Source organism: Metopolophium dirhodum, chromosome 1 (assembly GCF_019925205.1).
Source record: "Metopolophium dirhodum isolate CAU chromosome 1, ASM1992520v1, whole genome shotgun sequence".
Lineage (NCBI taxonomy): Eukaryota > Metazoa > Arthropoda > Insecta > Hemiptera > Aphididae > Metopolophium > Metopolophium dirhodum.
This window is the reverse complement of record NC_083560.1, coordinates 147,421,320-147,439,255: the sequence shown is the minus strand read 5'-3', so window position 1 is coordinate 147,439,255 and position 17,936 is coordinate 147,421,320. Positions and strand designations below refer to the sequence as shown.

General features: G+C 29.5%; 2 protein-coding genes across 2 annotated transcripts in view; both read right to left on the bottom strand.

The window, feature by feature from the left end:
- The window catches only part of LOC132933256 (putative nuclease HARBI1), a 30,941-nt gene continuing 13,005 nt past the window's right edge, over window positions 1-17,936 (bottom strand). The window contains exon 2 of the mRNA XM_060999569.1: window positions 1-441. Coding sequence (XP_060855552.1) covers window positions 1-441 — 441 coding nt within the window. The remainder of the gene's footprint in view (window positions 442-17,936) is intronic.
- LOC132936776 (uncharacterized) lies at window positions 15,883-17,808 on the bottom strand. The gene is made up of 6 exons (XM_061003543.1): window positions 17,654-17,808; window positions 17,384-17,588; window positions 17,108-17,305; window positions 16,820-17,016; window positions 16,585-16,724; window positions 15,883-16,127 (listed from the first exon to the last, which is right to left on the bottom strand). The coding sequence occupies exons 1-6, from the start codon at window positions 17,806-17,808 to the stop codon at window positions 15,883-15,885; spliced, it is 1,140 nt and encodes a 379-aa protein (XP_060859526.1).

The window sequence follows — 17,936 nt, the reverse complement described above, 5'->3', positions numbered from 1 at the left end:
TTAAATATACGTTTCAGGTGAACCATTATCTGGATTTCCCATGAATGGTTTCAATGTGTAATCATTCAACGCAAATGCTTTATCACCCAATATCATATATGGTACTTTAACAGCATATGGAATTTGTAAAACACATGGGTTGGGAATATTTAAAACGCGGTTCTCCAGTTTTTTGTATAGCGTTGTATTTTTGAAAACCCCACCATCCGAGATCCTGCCTTGGCAGCCTACATCAACGTACATGAAATTGTAGTTTGCATCGACAAGGGAAAAAAGAACAATACTGAAACTGTTCTTATAGTTATAGAATTCGGAAACACTTAGGTTGGGAGCTTGTATTACTACATGTTTGCCATCCATAGCAGCAATAGCATGAGGGAATGACCATTTTGTTTTGAACTCGTTTGCCTTTTGCAGCCATTGTTCTGTGGAAGTTGGTATCTAAAGTAAAAGAATGACCTTTTAGGGCAATATTTTAAAATTTTTAAGTTTTATGATTCCATGTTGTGATGATGTGTGTTATTATTTTAGATTCTGAGCGGAGCGATGAATGTATTGGTTTTACAATTATGTGTGTTTTTTTATTTATTAATTTTTTTTTGGACAAAATCGATTTTGGTTTTTGGTGTACCTCTAAAAGAAATGACAGTAGATCCATAAAATTTTGAGTGAATGTTTATATAAGCATTTTTTACACACTATACAGTTTTTAAAATATTTTAACTTATTTTGAGTTGTATACGGACATTTTCAGTTTTCAATTATTTTAGGTTTTATTTATAATTGCCAATAAAATCTTATTTTCTGGGCCAAAAAATCTGAAAATTGAATAAAAGGGTCCTGGTATATTGAAAGATATTGAAAATGCATAGGCACGATTTTTTTTTTTATATAAGCATTTAAAGTTCAAATTTCAACAAAATTTATCAAAATTATCAATCATTGTAATCAAAAAATTATAAAATGTTCAGTTTTTATAACTAAGGGTTGAAAATTTATAACAAAGATTGTCACATTTTAAATTGACTTTTTTCTGATACTTAATAAATATAGTTATAAAATAGTAATTTCTTAATTAATTTGTAAATAAAATTATAAAAATAAATATAATTGGCCCACAAAAATGATTAAAAATGTAATAACAAGTAATAATTTTGAATCAAATTAGTCACTATTAAAGCTAGGATTATAATGACCCAAAAACTTAAAAAATGACCTCAAAATAATCTAAAATTGACCTAAAAAACTTACCTTAAAAAATACCCAAAAGATAAAAAATGATCTTTAAATATTATAAAAATGCATTAAAAATTATTTAAAGTATAATATTATGAAAAAATAGTAAAAAAAATGTTAATTTAGGACTTTCTTAAAATATTGAATACGATATTATTTCTGTTACAAATTCAAAACTTTTATTAAGAAAATATATACTATCCTAGCGCTATCCTAGCGCTAGTCACTATATTTAGTTTATTTTTAGTTATTTTAATTATTATTTTTATTCATAATTTTTTTATTTTTTTAAATGTTATCTGTATTTTATTTTAATATACATTATTATTATTAATTACTTTTATTTGAATTAATGACTAATTTATTCTATACATGAAAAAATATTCAATAAATGCCAATAGTGTATATTGAGCTGCTTACGGACATTTTCATTTTCAAATTTTTTTAGTTTTTTTTTTTTCTATGAATGTCAATAATAAAATATTATATTTTGTTGGGTGAAAAAGATGGAAAATTTAATATGAGGCTCCAAATACATTGTTAAAATAGTAGTTTTAAAATATATAAAATACAGTCACAATTGTTTTTTATAAGCATTTTTGTAAATTATTTTGTAGTTAAAATTTTATAAAATGTTTAACTTTGAAAATTTGATAGACAAGGTTTGTAAATTTAAAACAAGGTTTCGTGTAAATAGGTTATAATATAAAAATTACATAATTACATTTCAAAAAATATACTTATCGGTACTTATCACTCCGTTCAGGATTTAATAATTTTATTACCTATGTTATGATTTTTTTATTATTGTAATAACGTAAAATAAGATAAAATAGAAATAAATATATAAATACGACTCCTGCCGATAGTTATATTAAAATAGTAAAAGTTAGAATTGTAAAATTACGCTATTACCTTCCTCCAGGTGTTCGGAGGGCTCTCGAGATCGTATATTCGAGAATTATATCAAATACACCGTACAATATGATTTTATGGAAAAAAGCACATAGAACGTATTGACTGCAATCCACATAAAATATTATATCATATGCCTTACCTGATTCGCAGTTGTTCGTAGACAATATTGTGAGAGTTTTAGGTTTTAGATAAAATAAAGTACTACTTCAAATACACAAATTGAATTAACGAACGCACTGATTATTGCTTGCATAAGAAGTCCAGTTGTCGCTCGTTGAAATCGGTTTTGATACTTGAGAGGTTGTTACTGCGGTGGTTGGTGCTCATGCACTGGTTTAAGGGACGGACGCGAGGATGCTGACCAGAGAGTGGAGGGTGGCTTTGTCACTAACTTATTGTGGGCCTGGGAACTAGATTATTCTTTGGCGTCAGCATAAAATAAGGTCACACACATCCTACGTAATATTGTTATGAGTGCGTGTCGAATTATTAGTTGTCGTTGTCAATGGTTTTATTTGATGCGACCGATTTCTACAAGCGTTGTTTATTATTCTGTACAATTTTAAGTTTATTATAAGGGTGTGTGAGCATATCATTACATCCACCCTGCACTTTTTTGTGTTGTGCCCTCACAACACCACTCGTGGGTGAGAGTGAGAGCAATACAAATATTTAAGTAGAGGAGAGATTAAGTTAGAAAAAGTTGAAAGTTGAAAGTTGAAAAAAGTTATACAATTTAAACTGGACATTTATATATATATATATATAAAGAAAGCAAATTTTACTATACAATCTAAAAGGGGCTATGTAAGTAATATTAAAGTTTACATAATACATTGGAAAACAGAAATTTAGGAAGATAGAACTGAAGCTGAAAGTTCGTATTCCCCGCATTCTATTGAAGTTCCCTATCTGGTGTTGTAATGATAGCTATACAGTTTTTTTTTTTTTTTTAATTTTAATATTTGTGTACAATATATTGTCATGTTGACATGTTATGAATTTTACATATTTTGGTTTTTTAACCTATATATTCTACATAGTTTTAACTTTTAACTAATCTAATTATACATTTTTTATATTTACTTTGCTTACAATGTATTTAGTTCATAGACATTTTTTTTTATATATATATTTTTTTTTTTGTATTTCTTATGCTTAACATTTATTTTCTTATTAGTACTAGCTTAAAATTAAGTTAATCATTTTACATTTTTTTTTTTTTTTAAACTTTTTTTTTTTACATTTGTTTTCATGCTTATGCTGACTTAAATAAATTATAAAAATTTTACACATTCTTTGTGCTTGACTTGCTTTAACATTTTTTTTTATATCTTATACTAACTTAAATTAGGTTAATCATTTTACATTTTTTTTTTTTTAAACTTTTTTTTTTACATTTGTTTTCATGCTTATGCTGACTTAAATAAATTATAAAAATTTTACACATTCTTTGTACTTGACTTGCTTTAACATTTTCTTTTATATCTTATACTAACTTAAATTAGGTTAATCATTTTACATTTTTTTTTTTTTTTTTTAAACTTTTTTTTTTACATTTGTTTTCAAGCTTATGCTGACATAAATTAGGTTTTAGTGCTTATGTAAGTAACTTAAGGTATGTTATTTGTATTTGTTAACGTTATTCTGTAAATTTTTTATTTAAAATCTATAATTTATGTGTATATTACTAAAGAGAAATGAATAGTTTGAGTGTGTTGTGCGACGTCTCGGTTTCCATTTTTTTTTATATTATTATTATTATTGTAATTCTGTGTTTATAATGTTTATATTATATAGTTAGATATATTTTTTATACTGATAGTCTTCTGTTGTTCGATTTTAATAATTGTTCGGATTCTTTGTTGTGCCTTTTATTTTTTATTGTTCTAAGCTGGCAATTGCTGGAACTGTATTGTTTTTTATGCGTGTTATGCATTAAGTGGTGCGTTACGTTGGAGAATAAACCTGACACGGTACGCAGCGGCCACCAGTACTAAGTACAGGTACCGCAGCGACCAGTCTACATTTTTCGTCAACCGCCACTACGGGCTACAGCGCGACAACGCCAACTCCCCCACCACACCACAAAGGCACAAGGTGGGACGGGAAGGCGAGTCGCGTAGAACGAGTACCGGCCGTCGTAGACCTGTCACTAGGAAAAACACACACGTTAAGCGCACACGCCGCAACCGCGATATATGTACCGTCTTATATAGCCGCCGTCAGTTGCTCTTGTTTTTGTTTTTTCTTCATACCTTTTGTATATCTATGTTACCTACACTTATATCTGTGTGAAATAAACGTCGCAACCTGTCACCCGAAACTGCGTTACTGTTTCCTTTTTAAACGTGCGAGTGTGCCGCCCAATTTAACCCATCAACGACCGGCTCTCCGCGGACCATCTGCCACCACCGTCGTAGCCGTGTCAGTTTCTTCGTGTTCGTCAAGCCAGATTATTTTATTTTTACCAACTTTTATTAATTCGGTGAGTGGGTGTGCAATTTTAGCAAATTCTTTAATATGTTTCCTATAGTATGAGCACATGCCGATAAATGATCTGACGTCTTTTATTGTTTTTGGTCTATTAAATTCAGTAATTGCTATTGTATTTCTGTTTAACGGTCGAATACCAATTGTTGATATTTCATGTCCTAATAATTCGATTTTATCGTAGAAAAAATTACATTTTTTTGTTTTCAATGAAAAATTAGTTTTGTCAATGATTTCAAATGCTACGCGTAGGTTGATTATCGCCTGATCAAAGTTACTGCCATAGGATACTAAATCATCAATGTAAATTATAATAGATTTGTATAAAATATGTGAAAATGATTTATTTAATTCTCTCTGGATTATAGCACTACTATTTTTGAAGCCTTGCGGAAGTCTCGTAAATGTTAATAATCCTAATACAGAAGTGAATCCAAGTTTGAACTGGTCTTTTTCTTCAACAGAAATTTGAAAATAACCACTATTTAAATCTAAGGAACTGAAATATTTTGATCCTTCTAAAGCTCTGAATAAATCTGCGGTCCGAGGTAGTGGATATTGATCGCATTCTACTCTATCATTAAGTTCTTTGTAGGATACTACTAAACGATATGAGCCTATCTCTTTCTTCTTTACAAGGAAGGCTGGGGCGGCAAATTTTGAAACTACTGGTTTTACGATGTTTGCTTTTAAAAGTTTGTCAATTTGGCTTACTAGTTCTTGACGCTGTTGTGGTGATACTCTATGGGGTGCATTAAACTTTGGTTCTTTATACATCGGCTTCATTTTGATCTCGCAAGGTTTAATATTAGCGGCTTTTATATTGGAGGTGTCTGTAGTAAAAACGTGATTATATTCAGTTAATAGTTGAATAACTTGGTTGTGTTGTGTTATACTTAATTTCGGAGAAATAGAAAAGGGTGTGCCCTCAGAATCTGTTAAAAAATGTTTTGTATTTGAGTTTATATAGTTTACACTTTCGACTTTAGGGATATTGGTTTCTTCGACCTTTCTGTTGTTAACCCTTTCAATGGATTCGCATACCGGTGATTTGTGTGTGTGTGTGTTAAAGGGTTCTGTTGTTTCTTTATTTATTTTTGTATAATTATGAGTTGGAACTATTTGTATTTTATTTATATTATTCATTGCATTTTTACTATCGTTTCTCATTTGTTTATATTTTATATTGCTTTTTAGTGAAATGAGTGTCGGCATTTCTTGTATGTGGATTATATTTTTAGGAATTTTGTTGGATTTTGTTGTTGTCAAAGTGCCTGGTATCCAATGAGTATTTTTACTAACGTTATATAGCATTATGGGTGACCTATTTCCGTAACCATATATTATACCCGTATTATTGTCGTCATTATATATGTAAGTATCATGGTCGTAATAATGTGCTATCGCGGCTAATTCCTCGTCTGACCACCAATAATTTGGTAATTCGTTTAAACCTAATAATTGTAATATCTCTAATATTGAAGTTATTTTATTGATTTTATGGTCATTTAAAGCATTGCAGACGGCGTATATCCCACAGTTCCCATCACTGAGTACGTTTTCTCCTGGTTTGAAATTAGAAAATATATTATAGGCTTGATCGTTGTACTTGGGTTGTGTGGCGTTTATTTTTGTTTCGTTTTTATTGTTACTATTGTCGAGAAAATTATGAATATTATTTATTATATCAGAATATTCTTTTGATTTCCAATTTTGTGATATGCTTTCCTCATTCTTATGGTATATATGGATTTCGATGTTAGTGTTTTGAAACTCTGGGAGCGCGTAAAATAGCCGAAAATATTTCAGCCGACCCGTATTTTGGCCGAAAAATATTTCAGCCGAAAAATAATTGATTGGACAAGTATATTAGCAGAACCGTATTTTAGCCGACAAATATTTCAGCCGACAGTATTTTATCCGACAAATATTACTGCCGACCGTAATTTAGCCGACAGTATTTTATCAGACAAATATTTTGGCCGAACCGTATTTCAGCCGACAGTATTTTATCCGACAAATATTACCGCCGACCGTATTTAATTAAATTAATTATTGTTAACAAATAGCATGACGTCAGAACGTCACACATCGTCTCTTGATAAGACTGACGGTTCAAGTTCAAATTTCTAATCAAACTGTTATCACGGCCATTTCAATAATTCAATATTTCATAAGAAATACAATGAACTATTATAGGTAGAAAACAATGTTAGAAAAAGATAAATTTTTTTGGTGTTTGTGTGTTTTTTTTCTGTAAGCACTAACTTTTAAAACGTGTTCTTTACAAGTTTATACATATACACCGACCAAAAATATGAAGCTAAACCCTTTTTTCCGTTGATACAAATAATTTATAGTATTTTGGACCATACTCATTATACACAAATCATTCAGTTAAGTATTAAATATTAATAATATCTTACTATTTTACTAATATATTATACTATTGCAATTCATAGTATTCACTGTTTGTCCTCCAATTTATGCTGGTGTACACAATTTTTATAATTATTAACCATACCTACTAATGAATATTTATTTGTTGTGTTTTTCTTTTTGAGCCATCTTTTTGTACGTGTTACATGGACGTTTGCTTTTGTCATCTGCGTGTCAACGGCGATCAATGGTAATCAATGGTTCTCAATGGTTTAATAGTCCATTCAACAAAATGTGTTTCAATAACTAGTAAAACATGTTTGCCAGAGTGTGTTAAACTAGAAAATGTGAGGAAATTAAAATACCTTGGTTTAATTCTTTGCTATAGACTCAAATGGGATAGCCATATACATTTTTTAAATACTACTTTGTGAAAATTCTTCTTCATATTTAAAAAAGTTAAATATATATTTAATAATGAACAAAAAAGAATTATTTATTTATCCTTGGTACAATCATTGATTATAAATACTATAGATAGCCCACTGCTATAGAAAATATGCTGCGCGTCAGTTGGCGGCGGCCGTTATACAGCGCTGTGGGCACCCGCCTAGTATTGGCGGGGAACGTTGTAAGCGCTAGTGACTGCAGCCTTGCAGGAGTGGGGACCGACGATACGAGGCGCACTTTCATGTTGATAGACTGATTGACTACCGTGCGTGGTCCGCTATTCGGTTGCGTTCCGGTTGCTGCAAACTTATCGGTGCAAAAATGAAGGTGTACTCGCCGCGCCGCTACGTACGCTCTGTGTTATCATTTGTGTTATTATGTTACTTACAGTAACGGATTTAAGGGGAAAGAAAATATGGAGTTTGTGTGTACCTACCCGTTTTAATATTACAAAACTAATTTAGGTACAAATAAAACGTTAAGACACTTCTGTTTTCTTGAACCTTGACTTAATGATTTCTTTTCAGAAAAGAAATTAATCGATGTTCTAAATGTATTGTTATATTTTATAAACACAATGATATTTTCAAATGTAATTATTTTGAGGAAAATGAATTTAACCTACTGTAGTGGATATTAGAATACTAAAACTAGTTATATAAATATATAAATAGTTACTTTGATCACAATAATATCATAAAATATGCCTACCTACAATAATATTGTAGGCTGACATACCGTCTTTACAAACTGTTTACGTTTAAATCTACTCATATCACTACTCATATTATTTTTAACTTCATTCGGTCGAAGGAAATTAAATACATTTATATACGATTTGATTTAAAATACCAGCTATGTTTTGTTTGCGGGGCCAGGTCAAACTCAAGTCCCGACCGCCACCGGTTACTCACATTTCTATATATAGTGTTCCTAAACGTTAATTATACAAATAGACAAATAGTATACTGTTTTATCGTATAAAGGGTCTTGGAAAATCCTTTCTACGGTACTCGATCAAAAATACTGTCTACTGATAATATTTTCGAGATTTATTTTTCATTTGATTCATACGAATTATTGAGTACAGAGCTCTAAAACTCTTCTAGAGTTCTAGCTGTCTGTTCTTTTTTAAAATGTCTGGTGATAAATGTATGTTTTTTAACTGTAATTTGTCGAGGAGAACCTCTAAGAATAGTTTTTATTCTTTCCCTACTAATGAAGAATTGGCTAAAAAATGGATTTTAAATTCAGGTAAATTATTTAAAAATAAATATTACCATATGATATTACTGAGGGTTACTGTATTACTTATTTTTATTTTATCAAACATAGGAAATATGAAGCTAGTGTCACTCAGCCCTAAACGGTTGAAAAAAAGGTACATTTGTGCTAATCATTTTGATACCAAAATGTACAACGAACCAGTTGGTACAATTCGTCGCACATTAAAAAAAAATGCTGTTCCGATGGAATATTCTCTGGGTAAAATTTGTTATATATAAACTAACTTGGAAGGCTTTTTCTGAAAAGAATCCATGAAAAAATATAAAATTATTTCAAAGATTTTCTTCTCTATATAATAATAATATATTTTATAAATTATAATATTTAAGAGGACGTCACACCCGTATGTGTTGTCAGTTTGTTTTGGTACGTCTTGTCTCGGTTTTACACACCTATACGAGTTACCTACTATTAGACAAAACACGTTGACCAGTCTGTGTATAACTCACTCAATGTTGGTTCTAGAGTAAAAATACCTATTATAAAATTGAATTGTGATAATATTTCTGAGGGCAAGTCAGCGTTTTCTTCATTATTCCTAATATAACGTTCATTATATCGTTTAGAAATAGCGAAAATTACAACATTTTTAAATTACTTTTAACTTTTCAACATTTAATGTTTTTTTTTAAACTTACCATCTTGGCCTCCAAAATGGTGTTATCTTTTAATTTTGTAATAGGTATTTTCATTTTAACATCAAAATTGTGTGAGTTCTACTCAGATTACGTAAACTCGTTTTGTGTATGTCGTATATGTGGGTATAGCGTCCTCTTAAGCTTATCGGTAATTAATAATTATTGACTTAATTGATATGTAGATATTTGTTTTGGACCATTAGATACAGCCTTATGCCCTTATATTATAGTTGAATTGTATACATAATGTTTCATTATTAAAAAAAAATTGAGTTAAGTATTCATTATTTAAGATTTTACAGCAACGCATAAGACGGTGCCTTTAAATGGACCTTCTAGTAAATTATCCAATAAGAGATCGCCAAGGTTCCTAGTGGAAAATATAATTCCAGGTTAGACTACAACAAGATATAAAAAAAAATAATATTGTTAAAATTGTTAAAATTGTAATTTTAAATTGTCTGGAATACAGAAGAATGTGTAAACAAGGACTACACATTATATCCTGCAGATACAGTTACTGAAAAAGGGCAGTTCCAATAATTTAAAGAAACCTTCGTAGCTACAGGTAGGTACATAATATGTTGACACAATTAAAAAATGTTGGGTTTTTGTATAGATGTTCAATTGTTTATAGTTTCATACTTAAAATTAAATAAAATTATAATATACTTGTATCGTCTTAAACACATAAAACCACGTAAATTGTCCACGAAAAATATTTTTAAACTATAACTAAATAGGTAACTAAAATCGTTATTCTAGGGTTTAATATGTAATTTTGTCCAAATTTGAATTGTGCAAATGTATTTTTAATATTTTCAAACAGTATTGTAACAATATATCAGGAGCATTGTATTAAACAATTGAAAATTGAAAGTGTCCGTTAACAGCTCAAAATGAGTCAAAATATTTTAATTTTATGGTGTTTAGAAAATGAGAATATAAACATCCAGTGAAATTTTCAAGTATCTACAGTCATTCATTTTTGAATTGGAACAAAATAAGGAAATCGTTATATGAGCTGAAAGCGCGAGTGAATAATGTTGTAAAAACTAAAAATATGAATTTCAAACGCTTGTAAACATTTAATTTGATTTTCTTGTAGACATTTTTTTTTTATAAAATTAGACAAACTTCTGAAGAATTTTGTATTATTTGTATGAATTTCTAACACAAAACAATTTGCACATTTTCGTGATTTTTGCGTATTTTGTCAAAATTCGAACTTCAAATGATTATAAAATAAATTATGACTGTATTTTTAATATTTTTCAACTACTACTGTAACAACGTATTAGGAGCCTCGTATTTAATTTTCAAGCTTTTTTAACCAACAAATTAAATTTTGTTGATATTATATTAGTATAGACGTATAGTGAATGTTTATAGTTGATAATAAGTAATAACTTTTTGCTAATAACTAATAACAAGTAATGACTCTGAAACAGCTCTAATATCTAATAAATAATAATTTGCCAAAAAAAATAATAATAATTCGGCGAAAAAAAATACAATGGGGGGAGGGCTATAATACCCCTAAACTCCCCACCTTGAGCACGCAACTGTCTTTGGTTTTGTTTAGTAAATAACATCTAACTGATTTTTCTAAATTAAATATTACAGTAAACAAAAAAAAAATTGTTTTTTAGATAATATGACATTAGCAGAATCGCTTGAAGTCTTAACACCGAAACGTAAATATGATAGGCGTCAGAGATCAATTAGCCCCGTTGCCAAGCAGCTTTTGTTCGATGAAAGTCCAAGTTTATCTATTACACCAACTACGAAATCTTTTGTATCATCATTGATTTCATTTCCTACTCCCCAAAAAAAATCACCGAAAAAAAAATTGGTCACGGAATCTGTTCTTAAACAAAAGTTATTCAGTTTACAAAGGATGTTAAAAAGAAAACGAGCTATAATAAGCGCTTTGAAAAAAAAAAATGAAAAAACTCAAAATATGTCAAAAAATGTTGTGCGAAATTTTTTTGACAAAACAAAATTTCCATCAAAAAATTCCAAAGCCCTTACAATGATGCAAGTTCTACATAAAAAACGAAAACCATGGTCTCCCCAAGAAAAAAAAATTGCTTTGTCACTTTATTATAAATCACCATCCACTTACAATTATATGCGTAAAAGTGGCATTATACTACCGGGGAAAAGCACTGTAAAGCGTTGGTTGAACTCAATTCATTTTTCCACGGTTTTCCATCTATGTACATGGAACAAATTAAACTTAAAACCTCAGACTTTACGTACGAAGAAAAAAAGTGCGTTATTTTATTAGACGAAGTTTCTATTATGAAATCTATTGAGTACAATAAAATATTAGATGAAATCGAAGGTTTTGAAGATTTAGGGCCTCTGGGTCGAACGCCTACATTTGGAACACATGCTTTAGTGATAATGCTACGCGGACTATATAAAAAATGGAAATTTCCATTTTGTTATTTTTTTACGGGTAACGGAGTAAAAGGTGATGATTTAGTGATAATTATAAAGAAATGTGTGGAAAAAGTTATGACTAGACTAAACCTAATACCGACCACTATTGTTTGTGACCAAGGTACTCAAAACCAACGAATGTTTAAATTACTCGGTGGAACAGAAGATAGGCCATTTACCATAATAAATGAAAAAAAATATTTTTAATTTATGACATGCCACATTTAGTAAAAAGTATAAGAATTAATCTGTTGTCCGGTAATTTTGAAATTAACAATAACATTGTATCATTCAAAGACATTAGAAAAACTTACGAGACAGACATAAAAAATACTGCTCGGGCTATGACCAAAATAACGCCAGCGCATCTTGCTCCAAATGCGTTCCAGAAAATGACATGTAAACTAGCGATTCAGCTTTTTAGTAACTCTGTATCGGCTGCTATTAAAACGTGTGTCTCGACTGGTGAACTGATATCTGACACGGCAATAAATACCTCCAACTTCATAAGCGTTATAAATGATATGTTCGACGCAGCAAATAGTAAAAATCTCTACGATCGTAATATTAATAAAAGGCCAATAAGTGATAATAATACACATGTACTCCAAAATTTAGAGAAAGCTCGATTGATGTTTAAAAATGCAAAAAAAATTAATTTAAAAACAAATAAAACCAGTGTTCCTCCTTGTTTCACCGGGATAATTTGGTCAACAACCGCCATAATGAATCTATTTCAAAGTGAAAAAGAAGATATGAGCCAATTTCAGCCTACAGGAAAAGATTACTTTTTAATGACTAACCGTCTCACACAAGATGCGTTGGAAAATTTTTTTTCATTAATGAGACAAAAAAATGGATATAACAGGAATCCCACAGCCAGAACTTTCCGTTGTTGTTTTGGTCATATATGCACTTACAGTTTAATGCAATGTTCAACGTGTTGCAGCAACTGTGAGGATGATGACGACAATTACTTAACCACTGCTGATGTAGAAAACGTAACTGTAGTACCGGGGCCAGTAGTAGTCGAAGATTTAAATGAAACACTCGAATCAGTTTCTAGTTTTTCAGAAACTTCTGGTAGCCCTAAAACAACTTTCGAGGCAACACCAATATCGTTGGAGACTTGTAGCATAACATATTTTGCTGGTTACTTGGCAAAAAAATGCATTCAAAAATTCAATTGTGAAATGTGCAAATTAAATTTAATAACAAAAACAAATAAAAATGACGAAAATCAACTTTTATTACATAACAAAACGTATGATTATACAGACCAAGGATATGGATTAAAAGCACCAACAAATATATTGTTAGATATATCTACTATATGTTTAAATGTTTTTAAAAATAATTTTGATGAAATGAAGTGCAACAAAAAATTATTAGCGCAATTAATTTCTAAAGCAGAAACTAAAATAGAGGACAAATATTCAATTTTACAATCTAATTCATGCAAAGAACACTTTCAATATATTATTGAACTTCTTTTAAGAACTAAATTATACAAAGAATGCAAGTGGCTAAATGCAAACAGCGGAAAGCGATCAATGCAAAATGCAGATAAACTTCGGGTTTTACAAAATATCTAAGTAATTTATTATACCTATTTATTATATTATCTATTAGTACAAAAAAAAATTTAAAATGGTAATATTTTTTGTATCTTAATAGAGTTGAAGATAAACTCAATTGTTATTTGTTTCATTAATTTAAAAATCTTCTTGTAATTTTTATTATGAAAAAAATATATTATTTTTGTTTAAACATTATTAGAAGTTAAATTTTAATAAAACAATAAATTGTAAAATACGCTTAATCATTGGCTTATAGGTGGTCACAGAGGTAAGTACAATGGTAATTTAAGTCAATGACAGTAAAAAAAATAAAGTCGGATGAATGTTACATTATTTATTTTGCAGGGTAACGACTAACGATGTATTTAGTATTTCAGTGTACAAATTGTGTTAATCGTTAAATCGAAAAACATTTTAGTGAACCTAATTAAATATTATTATTATTTTGTGATATTATGAATGTGAATTTAGTTTTTACGTATTTGAAAAGTATTTTAAATGTACATAAATGAGTACCTAGGTAATCGAATTAAAGGGAAAAACTTTTTATGTGAGCAAACTGCGAACAGACCGTTCGTATTCTGGCCGCTATCGGCGTCGGATCTGTCATATTCTGTGAATGCAATAATATTGCAATCGCTCAACGACTGCGACGGGCGACGACGTTTGCCGTTTGACGACGACACACGACAACGCACGACAACGGTTGTCCTCGGCGGCGGTCGGCGACGATAATGACGATTAGAAATAATTATTTTATTTTATTACAGGCCAATTCCTTAGCGCTCTCTATCGGGAGTAATTACGGCGCAGCATATTTTCTATAGCAGTGGGCTATCTATAGTATTTATAATCAATGGTACAATCTATTTATACTTATGGTATTTGAATTTGGGGAGGAACTTTCAATAATCATCTATCCACATTAATAGTAACTATGAACTGCATAATTAAATATCTACTTAATTTATCAATTCATACAAGTATCACATTAATTTATAAAGAACTAAAAGTAAATGATTTTAGGTATATTTTTAATTAAGTGGAACTTTAGAAAAATAAACATTTTATACCTATTCATAATAGAGTTTTGGGTCAAATGAGTGTTATATAATATAATGGTCTTAAATTATGTATTCTAATAATATTGTATTGATAAGAATTGCTCCCCCAGCACAAGCTTTGCTTATATGGGGTGCTGCAATCTAATTTATACTATATTTTTCTATACAATGTATAACTGTTTATTTTGTAAAATATATATTTTATTATTATTACTTATAATTGTTTTATCACAAATAAATGTGTAGTGTAGAATTGGGTTAGAATAAAGCTTTTCAGCTCGATAAGTAAATGAATGAATAAGTAAACATAATTATATGATACTTGCATATTTGTGTTGTTAAATTACAATTATATTGGTATTAAAAACTAAAATTCTACTTCTGTTTTAAGGCGTAAAAAAGTAAAAAATACATAATTTTCACAGGAAAATGAAATATTATTGAAACAGAAACAAATATTAAAACATCCAAAACCAGTGTAACTCATCAAGCAGAAATGTATTTAATTCAAAAAGAAATTGAAGATTTAAAAAAAGAAGAATCCTTCCTAAGAAATCATCCTTTTGGTTACCATTCTCTTGAATCTAATAACATATTGTTTGAATTCTACTATTAGTACTTAAATTAAGTATTAGTACTTAAATCTATGTTTGATACAATTATTGATTTATGTTCAAAAATTAATTTTAGTTATTTTTATAGCTGGAAAGTTGAAAAATTCTGTCTTAAAGACCAAATTCTCATGATTTTAATACAATTAAGATTGAATTTAGCTTAGCCAGATTTAAAACTAGTGAATCCATTGTTGGTAGTACTATTTTAACATTAATTAGTGTTATTCATGACATTTTGTATGTTAACTTCAACCAAAATTATTGCTTGCCAGAAGGTTTCAATAATTTTAAAAATTGTTGAATAACATTAGACTGTACTGAAATTTCATTCAATATTCCTAAACTACTACTGGACTAAAAATTGACGGAAGTATAGTTCATATAAACATTAAAATACATTGAAAGGACTTATTGTAGTGGCTCCTAATGGTGTTATTACTTATGCTAGTAAATTGTATCCTGGGTCTACTTCACCTTCATTCTCATAACTTTTAAGAAGCATTTTTATGTGATACAATACACATACATAATTTATAAATGTTATATATATATATATATATATATCTAAAATTATTAATAATATAATATATAGGGTAAAACACAGTTATATGCACCTTAAGAATTCGTTTTTGATAGTATTTGGAATATAACGAAATCGAACTGCAAATAATCAAATAAATTTTATAATATCAAGATTGATATTGTAGTGGCCCAATTTAAATACGAATGCATCGTACCTCAATAAACAAAACTTTCAAACAATTATTGTCCATTAATAATAACCATCGGTAGCATCATGCCAATTTAGTTCTCTGGTGAGATATCCATCCACACAGTGTGAGCACTGGAGCAAAAATTCTTTGATTGTTATTGCTCCTGTAGCAAGTAGAGCTGTTGCATGCTTTATACGCAAGCTATTTAAAATAAATTTGAATTTAGTGTTTCGTGTTGTAGCCATTCCTGCTGCCAATTGATTAATCACAATATGCTGCTTAATGGATATATTTTTCAAGTGATCTAGGCGTACACAAAATTTGATTTCAGTTATTTATTTCCAAAGGACATTCATTTTAATTTAGTAATATTAATTAATCTACATCTACATACATTTACGATTTTAGTCATTGGTGTTAAACTAACAATTACTATTCATAAGGTGTTAGATTTATATGCTCTACAATCCTGCCAAATAGTATGCACAAAATATAGTTACTAAATTATTAAATAAAGTAAAATGTCTTATAACCTAGGTACATGGGTCATGGATACATAATACATATTATAAGTATATAGCTATTTCTGGGTTACTAGAAATATATATAATTCTAAGACTTGACTATTATTAATGAAAGCCAATTTTTATTTATTTTCAGATTCTAACAGAAATTGAAGAGATTTATACTATTTATATTTTGTATCCCCATGATAAACAATATTTTTTTTTTATATGAAAAATAAATCAAAAAAAACTTACCCAACATTCTCCACAAATTTGGGTGTGACACTTGAAAAGTCTGTTTAAGATTCGAATGGAAACTTTCCACATTATTGTTCGTTCGGCGTGGTTGGTTGTAAACCGAAAAACACTCTGGGCCTTTGCGAGTTAGCCAAAAACTATAAAATTGAAACTATTAGGTTGTATTGAGAACATTTTATTCTCCAATGATAATAAAACATATAACTCATGTGTATTATTATACTCAATTTACCTGGTAAAATATGTAAAAAATCTCGGTATCAAAACACTATTATTTTGAGCATGCATTTTTATGTCTTGAAAACCCTGCTCGATCTGATAAGCAGGCAATAGTGCTAATACTGCACACATTCTCAAGCACATTTTAGCTTCTCTGTGCTGTTGTACGTGGTTTGAGTAGCCCATCTTCTTTATATTTTTCTGCAAACTCTAAATAATTTATTTTTAATAATAAATTACTTTAATTATAATTAATGGGGAATGTTAAAATAAAATAAATGAAACAAGAAAAATGTCAAACCTGTACAAAATGAAACCAACACGAAGATACTGTCGCTTCAGGGTATACATCAGAGAAGACGTTGCGGAGTGCAGTTTCGAAGTCAATCGTGATTGTCAATGGTCTGACTTCGTGAAATTTACGAGAAAATCTTTCCAAAACTTTCTTATATGCAGCCTCAGTCTTTACTTCCATCAATACAAAGCATACAGGAACAGACTAGACAAATGCATGTAGGTAGTTTAATATTTGTAATTTATAAATTTAAATGAATGGTAATTAATAATTTTTTTTTACGTGATTTTGCAGGATCAAATGCAACATAAACAGTTGTCTACAATGAAGCATTGACGGCACTACTTTGAACGTTGCATCAGCGTGTAGTTCCGTGGCCCCCTGATGCACTACAGCACTAATGATTTCTTGGAACTTAAACATCCCGCTATACTTTCCATCATTGTCCACTATCCATTCCTGGTAAAAATTATAGTTGCATTGATACCTGTAAATGAGATATTTAAATTACAACAATCAATAATTTTTAATTTTATTAATATATAATCTTACCTATCAGTATTCATATCCAAGTATTCCCCTAACTCGCGTAATGTGGATGGTACTGCTGGACAAACACTTCTTCGTGACTGCCGAATGGAAGACTCCGCTGTAGGCCAACTATACACAAAAGCCGCATCCGGATTCCTATCAAATTTATGTTTCATAAAAATATTGTTTGCATTTAACAATTTTAAAATACATTATAAATTACCCATACCTAACTATTTCTTCATCATATATAACTTTTAGAGGCGTAGTCTCTGTCTTTGAAACTTCTTGCTCATTAAACATT

Excerpts from the sequence above, each read along its gene's own strand:
- LOC132936776 (XM_061003543.1), bottom strand. The coding sequence starts at position 17,808 with ATGAAACATAAATTTGATAGGAATCCGGATGCGGCTTTTGTGTATAGT. Across the intron at positions 17,589-17,653 it reads TTGGATATGAATACTGATAG|GTATCAATGCAACTATAATT; the intron begins GTAAGATTATAT and ends TCTCATTTACAG. Across the intron at positions 17,017-17,107 it reads GTTGGTTTCATTTTGTACAG|AGTTTGCAGAAAAATATAAA; the intron begins GTTTGACATTTT and ends TAAATTATTTAG.